The sequence below is a fragment of the Fusarium sambucinum genome, chromosome II, assembly GCF_050947815.1.
Source record: "Fusarium sambucinum isolate potato_lamoka chromosome II, whole genome shotgun sequence".
Lineage (NCBI taxonomy): Eukaryota > Fungi > Ascomycota > Sordariomycetes > Hypocreales > Nectriaceae > Fusarium > Fusarium sambucinum.
The window spans coordinates 5216736-5233075 of NC_139293.1; the positions used below are offsets into that span (position 1 = coordinate 5216736).

Below are 16340 nucleotides of genomic sequence, written 5' to 3' on the forward strand. Positions count from 1 at the left end.
CGCATTATCTAGACGCCGCGAGTGGACTCGAATGTCACCCTAACAACAAATCTAGCCGTATCCAGCAGACCATTAGACCCTTGAGGAGGAGCTTGCCGAAATATCCGTCAGGCCCGACAATCGTCACCAAATCCAAGCCACATTCGAATCAACTCACCGGTTTCAGGAAACGATTCGACGTTGGAGGGAAAGTTAATGTCGATCAGACATAGCCATAGGGGGTCACAACTCAATTTGAGTGAGAAAGATGAAGGGGGATTTTTTGAGGTTCAAACCCCACTGATACAGTATTACAACCAATCACTAAACAGAAAATGCGAGCTATTGAGAGAAGTCAAGACCTGGAAATTAGAGCCAAGAACGAGCTGAAGATTGGAGAGCATAGTAAGCTTAAATTTTCAGATCAGGTCACTATAGTGAGATTGCCGTTACATTTCAGTGCCTATTCTCCAACAAGATATCCCAAATTAAGACGCCTGTACCATAGTAGATTGTCATCTCCGCTAAGCCTACGATCATGGTTGTCTTCTGAGTGGCTGGCTTGCCGATCCCTACACCTGTCGGGTCAAGCCGCGGACACGTCCGTTCATGTTTTCCTGGTGGCTGAGCACCATTGGTTCCAACTGGTGGGATACTCATGCTGGGTAGTGACAGAATAAATAAGGAATTGCCGAGTAGCTCACCGTGCATTATATGGTGGAGAGGTTCTCGCGTCTTTCTTTCTCCTTGTGAACCAACTTCTCATGGATGCGTGTTTGGGATGATCCCTCGAATGAAGGTCTGTTTGGGGAGGTGTTTTTGTCTCCACTGACCCTGGTAGGGCTGACATGCTTGACCTAGATTCTGCCCATAGCACTGCCATTGCATTGAGATAATGAACTTGCTTAGGCTTCATTGTGGAGGGGGTTGCCATGGATGATGATCCTTTTTAAAGTTATATATCAATCACCGTTGGCACTCAATTGCGAAAATCTCTATCATAGCATCTACTCTTCCACAAGTTACAGCACCCAGCAACCCATAAGATACCCATCCAACACCACTTACATTCACACTACGATGGGTCTTTTCAGAGGCGACGACGACAATGATGCACCTGTCACCTGTCCCACGCATTCACTAGCCCAAGGTATGCCAGCAAATGTTCAACAACCACTTGAAGTCTCGATCACTAACTCGCAGAAGATGCCAAGCAAAATCTTATTGGTAACCTTAGTTTCTATCAGTTCGCCATGATTCTTGGTGGCTCATGTTCCGCTGTGGCCATGATCACCATGTTCACCTGCAAGCAACTCCACGCCACACACATCTCAAACCCCTCCGAGCAGGTCAAGTATGTTGTCTCTTGCAGCATCAAGGTATCGAATCTGGGCTAACCTGTTCAGGATCATGCGAGTCGGCAACCTCATCTCTGCTTTTGCCCTCATCTCATTCCTCTGTATCTGCTTCCCCACTGCTGAAGTCTACATCCAGCCATGGCTCCATGTCTTTGAAGGTTTCGCTCTGGGATCTTTCTTTCTGCTCCTCTGCGATTATGTGTCGCCCCACCGAGACCAGCGCGATGTCTTTTTCGCGACCAAGCGAAAGAACGGGATGAGATGGTTCAAGACCCGCTGGGTCATGATCTTCCAGATGCCAGTCCTTGCCATCGGCGTTGCCATTGCGACCGACATCACTCAAGCTGCTGGCGTCTTTTGTCAAGAGAGCAACTCGCGCGAGTTCGCCAACATTTATCTGCGCGTTATCATGACCATCTCACTCATTGTGTCTGTGGCCGCGATCCTTCAGATGTACATGCTCCTCAAGAAGGACCTTGCCCATCACTCCCCGATGCTCAAGCTCACCGCATTTAAAATTGTCGTTGGATTGACCTTTCTCCAAGAGGTAAGCCATTGGAAGTTTATTGGCATTAAAAATGATTAGCTAACAGTTTCTAGATAATCTTCTGGATTCTAGGAGACCAAGGCGTTCTCGAGCCTACCGACGTCCTCACATACGCTGATGTTCATATCAGTCTTCCCAACCTCGTCACCTGTGTCCTGATGGTCCCACTGTCGATATTCTTCTACATTACCTACCCTTGGAAGGTCTACGTCCACGGTCACGGTCGTGGAACATTTGCCAAGCTGGAAGAGAATAATAGGCCAGAGCAGTCCTACCAGGGAGGACCATTTGGTATCTACGCTTGGCTGGCAATGCTTAACCCATCCGATTCACTGAAGGCAATCCTGTTTATTTTCCAGGGTACAGAGAGGAGAACATCGCCTGGAACTCCCGTTGCCATGACTGGGTATAACTCGGATGACGCTTTGATGTCGCGTCCCTACAATGCAGAGTCTTACTCTGCCACCGCCCAGGGACAACGACTGTAATGATTTAGTTATGTATAGATTAAGATGAGCGGCCGTTATGATGGACTTTTTTATACTGAGGGATAAATGAAGTTCAAATACAAAAATACTTCCCACCCACTTTCGAATTCTGTTCCATCCTACACTGCCAGTTTGCATGCAAAGCTGTTTAGAACCGTCATCTTCAAAAGCGAAGGGCAAGCTGGGTCCAGTACATGGACGCTAGTGAAAACACATCTCTCAATTAAACAGGACTGCCTTAATGGCTCAGTGGTAGAGCGTGTCACTAGTAATGACAAGGTCCACGGTTCGATCCCGTGTTGAGGCAAGCTTATATGTGAACAAGCACATGTTCACGATTGATTTTTTTGTCGTGTTTGCATCCTAAAAATCCCTTGATCAGTGCCAACCCAGACTCACATTCATATCGAGCCTTATGCCCAGATCCACACTATCAGTCAGTCACGTATTGGCCAAAACAGTGTACCATCTAACTCCCATATACTCATCGTGAAGATTGTTGCATCCCTCTCCATTCCATTTCGCCCATGATGCAGTTCCTGACTCCTGATCGAACAGGCACCATTTCCCCCTCCTGGCTTCACATTTAACACCTCGTCTTTCGAGGCCATGCAGCATCGTGTCCCCAGGAGTTTCCTCAGATGGCATCCTTCGGAGAGGAGATCTGACTATGAACCCATACAGATACACTTGGCTCAACCTAGGAAGGTCTGATTCACTGGTGAGCATACTTCCGATTGAGTTGATAAACGCTTTGTTGCCGACGCCAGAGGAACCATTGTTTAGAAACTCTTCCTCCGAGAACCCTTCGTTATCTTCAACACCAGCACCGGGCCTTTGGTCGATCACCAAGATCTCCAGTGATTGATTTGAGGCTACCAAGATATTTCTCCAGGATTCCAGTGCGGCTTTCTCCGCACATGCTGACCAGGCGTTCATCTGATTGAAGTAATCTCCCCGACTATTGCAAGGTTGGCACAAGTGCAGATACTTCAGGTTTTGAAATGATGGGGAGCAATCAGGAAAGAAGCCACCTAATGACCGAGGAATGACACCAGTCATGTAAGTATTTTGCCCGCCAAAGTTGAGGTTGTCAACCGAGTCTATGCCGATATGGCCGGGCTTTGGAGCGTCCAGTATTCCGAGCTCGAGGCGCTCCAGGCTGACATTGGACCGCAGTACATACGCTGCAACATCTCGTGGTATATACGCGAAGAGCTTTGCGAATTTGAGATTAGCCAGAGGCTGCGCATCGCGCAAGTGTAAACCAGCGTTGTCATGGCGCAAGGTATCGGATCTGCCGTATAACTCGAGCGACTCAAGTCTAGTGAAGTAAGGAAGAATATCCCATATCGAGATCGGATTTGAGAAGCGATCCACCTCAGATTGCCAACTCGGCTCTACCACCGTACAAATACTTCTCACCCTACCAGCAAGCTGCTTGAGCCGCACTTTATCATGCGCGAGTAGACTCTGCAATAGCGCGAATAGCTTCTCCGCTCTCATGCAAATGTCGCTCTGCCATCCACGTCTACTCGAATCGTTGTAATGCCGCGGTACTGTTCTGTAAGGTGGTGGATGAATGATTTCAGCGCTTGACTCGTGATACCCTTTCTCGTGGAGTTCGATGTCTCTCCAAAGGCACGAGCTGGCTATGAACCCTAGTCTCTTACATACGAAACTGAGGCGACAAAGCTCTTGGGGAGGACTACGGTGAAGAATTTGTAATAGTAATTCGCTGGGAATGGAATCAAGAGAAGTCATCTTGAAGTCGGCGTTGATGTTGTGGTAAGGATTTACAGCCAGAAGGTGAACAGAGGGATGAGAAGGTGAAGCTTATATCGTTCTCTGCCAACATGTTATGATGCTTACGCTGCTGACAGCGCCGCATTAGGTTAATAATCGAGTACAGAAGAGATAATACGCCAAGTCTGGGGTCGTCTCATGTCAGCTTAGCGAAGGCGCTCAGTAACTCCAATTTTAGTTTAAGCCGATAATCCCATTTGCCAATTAGAGGGAGGTAAATGAATCTCAATTCTCGACTGTGGCTTCGCGGCTTTACACCTCTTGGCTCTGTTAAGGATCATGTTCTTGAGTTACTTGACGAAACCCAGAGCACTCGCAGTTCCATCGGCAGTTTAACCAAGGCATCGCAAAACACTCCGCTCTTCATCTGAAGCTTCTATGTTTGCTTCTGAGCCTTTCTGGTACAATTCGGTTATATTGGGCTATGTAAATCACTATCCATCAACATGTAATTCGGGATAGTAACCTCTCTGCGTAATAGTCCCGTTACACTCATTTGTCTTTATCGCACGCGCTTAGTCGAGCTTCAAGCTTGTCGACAAGATGGATTCAGACATACAAGTATGACTTATCATGACCTGAACAGCAAACAGCCTGGCTTTGAGAAAATTGGAGAAGAAATAGTTTCATCACTGTGTACTAGGCTTAATTAATAAATTGGCTTATCGTGTCTGCATACAAGGCCGAAAGTCATCTGCCGGTCTCCCATAAGCGACAATATCGGAGCCGACGTTGGTGCGGCCCAACGTCCGCACACTAACGCTAAACAGGGATCTTAAAACTTCTGGCTCTAGGGAAAAGGTCAAATGGAAGTCAAAACACGACAGATGATCGTTATACCCCGCATTCTGATGGCTTACTAAAGATGCGCATGAACAAGCAAACGAATTAAACACTGAGCTGGAATGAAGCCAAAAAAGGAGATCGAGTTCCGTCGAGTAGAGGTGATTTGATGTGACTGCGGAGGCTAACCAGATAGTGCCTGCGGCTTCGCCAACAACGTAAGGTTCCAGTGGGTCAATGATCTGACACTCAATCATGTGAGGTCTTGATGAATCCGGCCTATATAAAGCCAACGTTGAACTCACCTCACACAAAAGATTTGGGGCATGATATTCACTATGCCAAGGCTTCCATTCACAGCATTCAAATCCCTCTTTACACAACCCCTCCGCAGGTCACCCACAACCATTCATCGGTCGTATTATAGCACCATGATGCGAGCAGCGAGATACTATGGCATACAGGACATTCGTGTCGAGCAAGTTCCTCTGCCTTCTGTAAAGCCAGGACAAGTCAAGGTTGGTCTATTATTCCTACAAAGTTAGGTCAATCGCAGAAACTGACCCCATCAACAGGTTGCTCCGGCGTTTGTCGGCATCTGCGGAACGGATTTGCACGAGTATTTAGGAGGCCCAAATTTCTGTCCCACGACACCCCATCCCATCACCAAGGAATCTATTCCTGTCACTCTTGGACACGAATTCTCTGGCATCATCACAGAGGTCGGTCCTGATGTCGAAGGCTTTGAAGTCGGTCAGCCCTGTGCTATTCAGCCAACGCTATTCTGCGGCCACTGCGCAGCTTGCCACAACCATGCCGAAAATGTCTGCCACAGTGGTGGTTTCATAGGCTTGAGCGGAAGCGGTGGAGGCTTAAGTGAAGCTGTTTGCGTCAATGCCACACATGTTCATCCTCTTCCTCGAGATCTGCCTCTGGAGATTGGAGCGCTTGTTGAGCCTCTCTCGGTTTCTTGGCATGCGATGGCCGCGGCACCAGAGATCAATCCCAGTTCCAAGGTTGTGATTCTAGGGGGTGGTCCCATTGGCTTGGCCATGATTTTATGTCTCAAAGCAAAGGGCGTCAGTGAAATAATTCTTTCAGAGGTTGCTACATCACGACAGAACTTTGCAAGAGAGCTTGGTGCTACACGTGTCGTGAACCCGATAAAGGAGAACATCAACGAGGTCGTGCTCGGTTTGACCGATCGCAAGGGTGCCGATGTTGTGTTTGACTGCGCCGGTGTACCGATGAGGCGAGTACTCTTCACTATGAGGATGTGCTTTTGCTAACATATTTTTAGTATAAAAAGTGCATGCGAAGTTGTCAGGCCTAAAGGCACTGTCGTCAATCTCGCTATCTGGGAGAAGGAGATCCCTTTCAACCCGAACTGGATCACGATGAAGGAGAGCTCGTATAAATCTGTTCTCGGATATTCTCGTGAAGATTTTCAGGCTGTTATCGCAAATCTTGCTTCAGGTAATATCCAAGGTTTTGGGTTTGTGATCTTCAACTAACAGACTTTCTAGGTGCTATAAAGCCAAGCCAGATGATTACGAGAAAGATAAAGCTCGAAAATATCGTGGAGGATGGAATAAAGGCGCTTATTCATGATAAGAATAACCAAGTGAAGGTATTGGTGGATATGAGCGACAAATAATTGTGTGTAGAAGTTTATTCAATATGTAAAGCCCTCCCTGTTATTAATTTGCAGATCAGCGGCTAAGTCACGGAGATCCTTTCCAATGCTGAGTCTCGGACTCCTGGCTCTCAAAGCCACATGTCACAGCCTCGACAATCGGCCTTCTTTTACGATGAGTCAATGCACGAGGGCGCGTAAAGTGTGGTTGCAAACCTTGTTTATTTGAGACTGAGTAATCAGGTCCACCCTCTTGATCAATCGAGACAGCAGCATCAACCAACCAAGCATCTGTGCATATACGAAGCCTTGTTGAGCTGTAAGAATTATGTTCATGTACCCCTCTAATTTCTAGTAATATACAGAGCCTGCTTTTGTCACGCGCCAGCTCTGCATATTGATGGCGCTTTAGTGGCTGAAGCTGAAAGCTGACGTTGTACGACAGGAATAGGTCAAGTTTTCATTGATCCATGTAGGAGTTTGGAGGGTAGCCACGAAACTGAGTTGGGCGCGTAGAGTGACACGAACCTTTGTTATGCAATCTGATGATCCTTGGACTAGGCAGAGCCTGATTTCCTAACGTGCAAGTTTGTCACCAGGCAGTGGGTGACAGAAAGGTTGATATCCAATCTTTAGGGAATAAAAGTAAATGGCCCAAGAAGTGTGACATAGCAACCATAAGCGGAGGTACTAATTTAGTCTCATGCTTTCAGCTGACAATTTCTCTGAGAATATGAGTCCCGGCAATGAGCCCAGGAGCATCAGATCAGGCTGTGTCGTGTTCATGGCAACCATTAAATACCGAGCCTGCCCTACGATCAGTCGCTAGCATACATTACATGAATCTTTACTTATAACCTACACTGTCGTTTAGCTTTGAGGTCATCATTGCTGTTGAGACACTTCCCTTCCTGTGAAAAGAGAATTGTCTCTAACAGTAGTACCACAGAACTGTGGTAATTATCATCATGGAATCAATGGAACAGAATGAACTAACAGTAATTGAACATGAGAGGCCGACCTACGTGTAAGTAAATTAGTATCAATTTTGATGACATTTGCAACTCACTCAAAAGCAGATTGCATGGCTTCGGCCTTTTGAGTCTACAGAATCTCGTCTTAGAAGCAGAAGAGCCTTGGAAAGAAGCGACTTGTTCGGATGACGATACGCACAGTGGGCCATTCTTTTATTGTATGCACTGCAATGAAACACAATGCGATAGTTGCTGGTCCGGTGAGAGAAAACACAAGAAGCCTGACCCTGGTCACAACAAGACCAGTCTCAAAGATGCTATCATAGTTCATTCGACACTAAACGTCAGACTTGATGAATATGGCCTTTTGAAAGACCAGATTGAGCAGCTACAGGTACCCAAACAGCGACGCTTGGACAGTGGTGCTAGCGAGTGGTTTGGCGTCAGGCCGAAGAATGGCGACAGAGGTTTCCTTCTAACAGAGGGTCCTGCATATGATCTGATGATGGAGCCTGTCTGGACATCTGCATCAAGCATTTACCCTGGGCTAGTATCATTTATTGGCGAGACAGGTTTGCCTAGCCGTGGCAATTGCTATGTAATCATCTACTAACACTTCCAGGTTCTGGAAAAAGCTCTTTGATTAGTCTATTGTCGAAGGTATATGATGAGCCAAGCCAGTAAGACGCTTTGAGAGAGCCAATACTAACGCGACCTTATTAGTTCTCATCATCCCAACTCAACAATCTCTTCAAAACCCCTACTGTCGGTGACTCGGGATCCACAGACTCAACGTCCTCCAATGTTAACCTCTATTCTGATCCGGACTCCTTCTTGAAAGAAAACCCACTCCTGTATGCGGACTGTGAAGGAATGGGTGGCGATGAAGTACCTGCTGCTATGTTGGGGGGCACTGCACCGTCTACTTTCCAAACATGGGGACTCGATTGTCGTGACATCACTTGGGAAACAGAGTCCGCAAACGGCGGAATATGGACAAGGAAGGACATCACCAAAACTCTCTTCCCACGGATTCTATACATATTTTCCGACGTGGTGGTGTTTGTTCCTTACAACAGAATGTAAGGCTTCTCTGTATCCGATCAAGTTCGGGAACTAACAATAAATAGTGGGCTAGAAGACTACATCCTTCAACTGGCTCAATGGGGCCATAGCGCGACTGTACAAGCATACAACAAACCTGTACTGCCAGGTGTTATCATTGGTCTCATCAATAGGGATGGACAAGTAGATCCGCAAAACTACGACTTGGAGACAGCCAAAATATCGTTCTTCAACAAATCAAGCCTCAAGGACATTGCCAGGGACCCAAAGCTACATAAATACGTTGAATACTGGGAAGAAAATGGCCAAACTATCGCAACCGCTGAGGAGCTTCTCTTGTGCTATTATTCTTCCATTGACGTTGTCCACTTTCCCAATGGCAAGGACCCGACCAGAATGCGTCAGCAAGTAGGGAAGCTCTACCAGAAGATCAACGAAGTCTGCGATGAACTTCGCGAGCGAAGAGAAACAGCTCTTATGAAGTGGGATGCTACCACTCTTCCTCGGTTTGTTCGCAAGGCCTTTACACATTTTGCGTGTAACTATCAAACCCCGTTCAACTTCTCCGATGCCTGGGTTGATCTGCAACGACTGTCGTTCAATTATGAGGGATCCATTTTTGATCTTGCTAGAAAGACTCAGAAGTCGCGCGGTATTGCCGGATGGGAATTGTGGGATGCAATAAGTGTTTTTGCTGCTTCATGCCTTTTCCTCAACTGCGTAAGAGAGAATCAACCAGGTATGATGATTCCCTCAATGTTGTATCCCACAAGCAATAAGTCTAATCACTCCATATTTTAGCGTGTACACCATCTGCTTTGCATTGGGAGCAATTTGACAAAGCGGCAGAGCGTTACTGGAACAAGTTTTGGCCTTGCAACTTCAGCATAGAAGGTAAGGATGGACTTGGATACTGTGTTAATGCACCCTCGGGACATCCACATCACCAGATCGGCCAGCATATCAGGGGGGAAGATAAGTCGCATAAAGCGAGCCACACACCCGAACAACTGAAGTTAGGGTTTCGTGAGCTTGTCGATAAAGCCTTTCAACAGTTCAAGAACACACTCAAAAGCACTGATTGGCATACAAGATCCAAAGAGGCTTTCAAAATCCACCAGCAGCAGATGAAAATATTCTACGGAACTATCCAAGATATAGACGAGTTTTTGAGTCATTCTACATGCCTCATTTGTCTTAATGGGGCTCCGGAGCATAGTCTTCCCTGCGGACATATCATTTGCAGATCATGCGCAAGGGATGTCGGGAATCCAACGTCTGGGGGCTTTCTTCGACTGAAGGAGTGTCCTCTTCATGTGCACCAAAAGGATCTGTGGCTTCAAGGCTGGGCCGGTTTTGACAAGCCTTCACAAGCAGGGTTAAGGATTTTGTCTCTGGACGGGTAAGGTATCGCAATCCTAACGATTGTGATCTGCTAACAGGCTTTCAGCGGAGGCATCAAAGGAGTGGTCATAATCGAAGTACTGAGAAAGCTTCAAAAATGTCTTGGTCAAATACCCTTCCGCGATTGTTTTGATCTCATCGTCGGAACGAGGTATGTCATTTGAGACAACTGCTACCTGTTTAACAGATCTAACCAAAGCTCTAGTGCTGGTGGCATTATTGCCAGTGCTCTTGGACCTGGTTGCCTGACCATAGAGGATTGCGACGCCAAGTTTGTTGAAGTCTCCAACAAAGCCTTTACCAAACCTAAGTCAAGTATTATGCCTGCAAGAGTCGGGTTTCTAGTTGACAAGATGACTGCCTTCTTAAATCAAGGCTTATACCTTTCGGAGCCATTCGAGACCTCCTTGAAGAAAGAGTTGTCAAACATCCCAATTTTTGGAGGCAAGCAGATATTTCAAAAGCCTTCTGTCAAGACAGCCATTACAACGTCGACAAGAGAAGGTCAAGTCATCATCCTGAGTAACTACAATAGGGTCCCACCAAAACAAGGTAGGCCTAGTATTGCGTCATCTGAGGTGTCTACATGCTGAATACCTACCAGCTTTCTATCAACTTCAAAGGCTGGGTCCGGGCCATGAGATGCAGCTTTGGGAAGCGTAAGTCAAGTCAATGAGTCGAACCACACCACTCTGACAGTAGGTAGAGCAAGGGCCACGTCAGCAGCACCCCTATACTTCCCTCCATTCTGTCGAGATAGCAACTACGACATCACCGTGGAGGGTACAAAGCAGGTGTATCTTGATGGTGGTCTGTGGCACAATAACCCTATCCGAATCGCCAACAGTGAAGCAGCAGCAATATGGCCTGAAAATAGGCATACCCATCCAGATATTCTGTTATCCATTGGTACAGGATACCACGAATCCGAGATCCATGCTAATAATGGTACCCAAGTTTACTTGGAACAGATCATGAACGAAGCCGTACCAGGAGCTCAAAGTCTGAAGGAGAAGAGCTTCCTACGGGGCATCGCGGAGACTGGCATGAACCAATTTACGAGTAGTCTCAACAGCGAGAGGATTTGGCACGAGTGGCTAGAAGCAAAGTCACCATGCCCTGAATTCGAGTCCCGATACCGTCGCGTCAATGTTGAGTTTAGCCGAGTCGTACCGATGGATACTCCAACGCTTGATGCATACAACTGTTGTCGAGAGGCTGTCCAGAAACTGCCGGACGATCTTTTTGAGTCTATTTCAGATCAACTCATAGCGTCATGCTTCTTTTTTAGGATTGACAGACAGGCTACGCCTAAACGTCCAAGAGAGGCATACCAGTGCCATGGTAAGTCAGGTTCGGTAGCTCAAGCGCATATTTAACTTCTCTAGGTGTAATCGAATGTCGCCTACAGCCAGAGAACGTTAAGGTTCTTGGACAACGTTTTGGGGAGATGTACGCCATCGAAAAACTGCCATTCTTCACCATTAAAGAAACTCACAAGAACGGCCCAGATCCTGTCAGGTCTGTTCCCATCGAGAACATAATACTTCAGATGAAGGAGAAAGGGGAGTTCCAGATACCTGTGACGATCAACGTCACGAGCGAACTTGCCGAAACCGAAATCCTTCTCCACATGCGACAGAAGGGACAGGTAATCAGTGGCTTACCAAGAAAGTTGAAAGATGATGAAGATGATGGTAAGTTGAGGTATTCCATTCCCCATGTTGGTATAGTGTTTCTCAGTAGTTGTCTTAGGTGTATATGAAGCTGTTGAAAAGCGACACGACCCAGGATCACGTTTCCGGCCTTTAATGAATTTACTACTGAGACGCACTTCTAATGAAGGGTCGTTGAGTGCCACAGGAAGTGATTCAAGCTCGAGGCGACACCGCACCTCCTCGCTGAGGAAGAGTTGGATGAAAGGGAACACAAAGGACTGAGCTACTATTTCATATCTGTTTAGCACGGACTATTGAGGGGTTTCTTTGATTACATGTAATATTTGAGGTAAAGGTAGCTAGGTAATGACGAGACCATCTTTATCCTACATACTATTCCCTTACTTGTGTCCAAGGGGGAATGAAATAATAGCAGATGCCATGAACAATACATGCAACGCAATTTGCCACCCTCGATCAAGTGTCAGTATGTGGACAAGAGGTGCTTGGGACTATTTGGACTTACCAGTGTATCCAATGCCAAGATGGAAATCTACTTCCCACGAAAGCCCCCATACATCTCGCAGGATTCATCCCTGCGCCTCCATATCCATATCTAGTGAAAGCGCTACCAAAACTCATTGCCCCAACACTAAGTCCCACAAGAAACGGACCTAGCGCTGGACCTACTATCTTGGCTTGCCTTGGATCCAGACCTACGCCGAACGCAAGGAACAAGAGTAGGGTAGCGAACACAAGTTCAATGACGAATGCCTCTCTTGCTGGCACGACGTCGGTGAAAAGCCAGCAACCCCCAGTCTTGAAATCTCGGCCTCCCCAACTGGCCCTGGCTAATAGACCAGCCAGCGCAGCGCCACCAACTTGGGCTGAAATGTATAAGATCATACGTGGGAGTGAGCAAAGGCGAGCACAAAATGTCGCGAACGTAATGAGTGGGTTAAAATGTGCCCCAGATATCGCACCAAAGGACGTGATAAAAAGAGTAATAAGAATCACATTGAGTATACCACCAACGAGCGGACCTATGAAGGCAGCATTGTCGAAACTGCCTAGCTGCTGAGTCGGCTGAGCCGGAATCACGTCAGGGGAAGCACTCGCCCATATTGTGACGAAGACAAACAACAAGGTTCCTGTCTCGAGTTAGCCTGTGGTTGATCATGGAGCTGAATTGAACAAGCTACCGATTCCTTCGATCATTGCTGCTTTCCATAAATCAAGATTAGTGATGGGACGTAGGTCGACCAATTCACTAAATGACATATGTGGCGTTGCATCAGGCTGGTGCTCTAATAACCTCTCATCTTCACTTGTTTCGCCATCAATCACACACGCCTGGTTGGCACCGAGCCTTCCGGCGAATGGTAAGTTGTTGCTCTGGAAGCGAGGACCGGTGGGCTCAAAATTGGGCATTGACTCGATCTCTCCCTCGTGAGCTCCATGGCTGTTGGTTCGCCTTGATGTAGTTCCCATGCTCGTGATTATTTGATGACACAGCAGCGGCTGGTTAACTTTATCGAAAAAGGTATACTAAGTTTTAATTTATACTGAACAGGTGGGAGATATGTTTAAATAATTCAGTTTCGGAGAAGCCTTCACGTAATCATGATGAAGCATCGGACTTACGAGGGTTGCGCTAGTGGTACCTTACATATGATGACAGACGCTGACTAAAGCCAACGCGACCGAATCGTTCCTCTGGCAGTGCAGCGCCAATTGGCTTAGAGAATGGAAATGCATTTTGAAGCGGTGAAGAAAGGCGAGGAATTAATCTACAATGCGCTAAAAAGCACAGTGGTAAGCGGGAATGACTTCTGGCATGTGCTGGGGTTGCGCCATAAGACCTAGAGACTATCACCAGCGGAAGGCTCTTCGTCTTTGACATAGAGTCTGATGATTGAAACAAATCTTTTTCAATAACAGGGTCCATACTGTGTTAAATATGAATGGCAGTTGTGGGCGTGCATCTGGACAATAAGTAGTTGTGTACTCTTCGGCATCGTTTGGACTGACTGTATTGGTGCTAACTTAGCTATAGGGGAGGACATGGTGACGTTCACTGTTGAGTAAGGAAGTTGGCTTCTACCACGGATTGAGATTGATCCTCGAAATGACAGCGCAGGGGCCTGGTCTTTATGAGTGTGATAGGCTTGGACGATAAGCATATTTCTTATCTGCTTCGTTTTATCGTTGATAGCGAACTCAAGCCATCCTTAGATTAGCTCCAGGTCCAAATCAGCACCGAAGATCTCTTGGCCAATTAACCCCAGTCTCCACCTCCATGTTTTGTCCACTAGCGTACCAACAGCCAGGCGTTGAGATAAGGCCGCATCGAAGTACCGAGAAGTGAGAGATCCCCTGTAAGATTCGGATGGACAAGCTATCAACATGTTTATCCTGTCTCATGCAAGAGAAAGTAACTTCAGCATGATTGTCTTGAGCTCAAGTGATAGAGAAGCGAGTTGTCAATGACTTGACCTGAAGGCAGTAGATAGCGACTGTTTTGTACGTGCATGGCAATTGAAACGTCTTCTGGAATGCCCAACAGTCTCAGATGTTCAGCCGTAGCCTCTGTCAACCCGCTAGCCCGTTATCTTGATGTCGGTCGTTCCAATCAACCACATGTCACCAGCTCCCGATGCCTAGAGATAAGCATAAACGCCACAACCTCAGCGAGAACTGTTATCTTGGTGTAACTCTTCTTGTCTCGTTAAAATTCGCCGGAAAGAGTAAAAAGACCCCAAACAAGTAATGATATCCATTTCTTGGCAAGACACTACAGCAATCTCCCATATCGAGATCCCGAGCTTCATTTGTCTCAGGTTTATATAACAAGTTCAGGATATCATCGACACAATGAACGGAGAATGCCAGCAGCTCTTTTCACCACTGAATCTGCAACAGTATGGCTGATTCTACGATCACGCCGGTCACTGAGTGGCCGGACTACGCCGTCGATCCAACAGGAGGTGATCCTTTCACTAAGGACTTGAACGCACCATACGACAAGGTACTATCTGCCATTGATCAATCTTGCCTCGCGTATCTAATCACAGAGTAGGGAGACTTGGCCTGGATGCTGGTATGCACTATTCTTTGCTGGCAGATCACACCCGCGATCGGGTTTCTGGTGGGTACCTCAATCATAATTTGATGGTCATGTCTAATCTCAATAGTATGCGGGTATGCATCGCCGAAAAGCTGCCTTGACAATGGTCTTACAGTCTCTATTCTGCGCCTGCGCGGTTGGTATCCAGTATTGGATTTATGGTTATTCCCTGTACCAAAGCCGAACCACAAACCCGATCCTTGGCGACTTATCGCTTGCGGCCTTCCACAATGTCCTCGCTCAGCCGTCGCTTGCGAATGGTGATATTCCTGAGCTTCTCTATGCCGTTTTCGGTGTTACCTTTGTGACAGCAACTGCTATGATCTTGGCTGGAGCCATGTTAGAGAGAGGCAGACTCTGGCCCAGCATGGTCTTTCTTCTCTGCTGGACAACTTTTGTATACTACATGTACGTTTATCATTTCGATATGAAATGAAGAAACTAACATTCTCCCCACAGTCTTGCGTACTGGGAATGGAACCCAAGCGGATGGCTCTACAACCTCGGCCTTTACGATTTCGCCGGCTCAGGACCCGTTCATATCGCGAGTGGCTTTGGAGCCCTAGCATGGTCAATGATGTTAGGCCCTCGAATTCCCGATGCTACTATCACCGATCGAAAGAAAGCTGTGCATTACAAGCCCCACAACCCTTTGCTTATGTGCTTTGGAACTGTTCTTATTTGGTTTGGGTGGTTCGCCTTTAACGGTGGTAGTACGGCCAACCTCAGCCTTCGATCTATTTATGTCGTTGTCAACACGAACATGTCGGCATGTGCTGGTGGCTTCGGCTGGGTCCTCCTAGGGTATATGCATACACGCAAGTTCAGCCTTGTTGGATTCTGTTCTGGAATCATTGCCGGACTTGTTGGTATCACACCTTGCGCAGGCTTCACGCCAATCTATGTCGCACCAGTCATTGGCCTTGTTACAACCGTTGGCTGCTTCTATACCGTCAAGTACAAGTACCTCCTTTCGATCGACGATGGTCTAGACATCTTCGCCATCCATGGAATCGGAGGCGTTATTGGCGATATTCTGACAGGACTATTCGCAGCCAAGTTTGTCCCCGCTTTGGACGGTGTATCTGGAGATTCATATGATGGTGGATGGTGGGAAGGTAATTACAAGCAGCTCGGCCTACAGTTGGCTGGCGCTGTTACCTGTGCTGCCTGGTCCTTTGTTGTCTCATGCTTGTTACTCTTCGTCATTAACAAGATTCCTGGACTGCATCTCAGAGCGAGTGAGGAACATGAGATCCGAGGTCTGGATTTCAAGTACCTCAGTGATGTTGAGTGGGAGGATCATTATATGAATGGCGGTGTCACGCCCATTATGGACGGTACACCAGTCAGGGTCGCAACGCCTGAGCAAGTCGCTGAACCAAAGAGTGAAGAGAGGAAGAGGGATTGAGGTATTCATACACAAGAGAGTTGTTTTTAGCGGAAATGCTTTTAATTTATTTAGAGATTTGATGAAGCTGTCTTCATAGCATGTCCATATCCCAAGTGGTGTAC

At 47.0% G+C, this 16340-nt stretch overlaps 5 protein-coding genes across 5 annotated transcripts; 4 read left to right on the forward strand and 1 right to left on the reverse strand.

Moving 5' to 3' along the window:
• Window positions 1-1059: 1059 nt before the first annotated feature.
• On the forward strand, window positions 1060-2372 carry FSST1_008686 (organic solute transporter Ostalpha-domain-containing protein; the record flags this gene model as incomplete). The annotated part of the gene is made up of 4 exons (XM_083225590.1): window positions 1060-1129; window positions 1183-1333; window positions 1386-1884; window positions 1938-2372. 4 exons carry the CDS (start codon window positions 1060-1062, stop codon window positions 2370-2372), a joined length of 1155 nt encoding a protein of 384 aa, XP_083084647.1.
• A 441-nt stretch (window positions 2373-2813) lies between these two features.
• Window positions 2814-4136, reverse strand: FSST1_008687 (uncharacterized protein; the record flags this gene model as incomplete). The annotated part of the gene is made up of 1 exon (XM_083225591.1): window positions 2814-4136. The coding sequence occupies one exon, from the start codon at window positions 4134-4136 to the stop codon at window positions 2814-2816; it is 1323 nt and encodes a 440-aa protein (XP_083084648.1).
• A 1163-nt stretch (window positions 4137-5299) lies between these two features.
• On the forward strand, window positions 5300-6618 carry FSST1_008688 (chaperonin 10-like protein; the record flags this gene model as incomplete). Its single annotated transcript, XM_083225592.1, has 4 exons — window positions 5300-5479; window positions 5537-6213; window positions 6262-6437; window positions 6488-6618. The coding sequence occupies 4 exons, from the start codon at window positions 5300-5302 to the stop codon at window positions 6616-6618; spliced, it is 1164 nt and encodes a 387-aa protein (XP_083084649.1).
• A 1173-nt stretch (window positions 6619-7791) lies between these two features.
• On the forward strand, window positions 7792-11980 carry FSST1_008689 (uncharacterized protein; the record flags this gene model as incomplete). Its single annotated transcript, XM_083225593.1, has 11 exons — window positions 7792-8143; window positions 8194-8231; window positions 8295-8653; window positions 8702-9375; window positions 9438-10038; window positions 10087-10191; window positions 10246-10592; window positions 10645-10699; window positions 10747-11384; window positions 11429-11737; window positions 11796-11980. The coding sequence occupies 11 exons, from the start codon at window positions 7792-7794 to the stop codon at window positions 11978-11980; spliced, it is 3663 nt and encodes a 1220-aa protein (XP_083084650.1).
• Window positions 11981-14621: 2641 nt separating this feature from the next.
• Window positions 14622-16236, forward strand: FSST1_008690 (ammonium transporter AmtB-like domain-containing protein; the record flags this gene model as incomplete). Its single annotated transcript, XM_083225594.1, has 4 exons — window positions 14622-14726; window positions 14778-14846; window positions 14893-15233; window positions 15285-16236. 4 exons carry the CDS (start codon window positions 14622-14624, stop codon window positions 16234-16236), a joined length of 1467 nt encoding a protein of 488 aa, XP_083084651.1.
• Window positions 16237-16340: the final 104 nt, after the last annotated feature.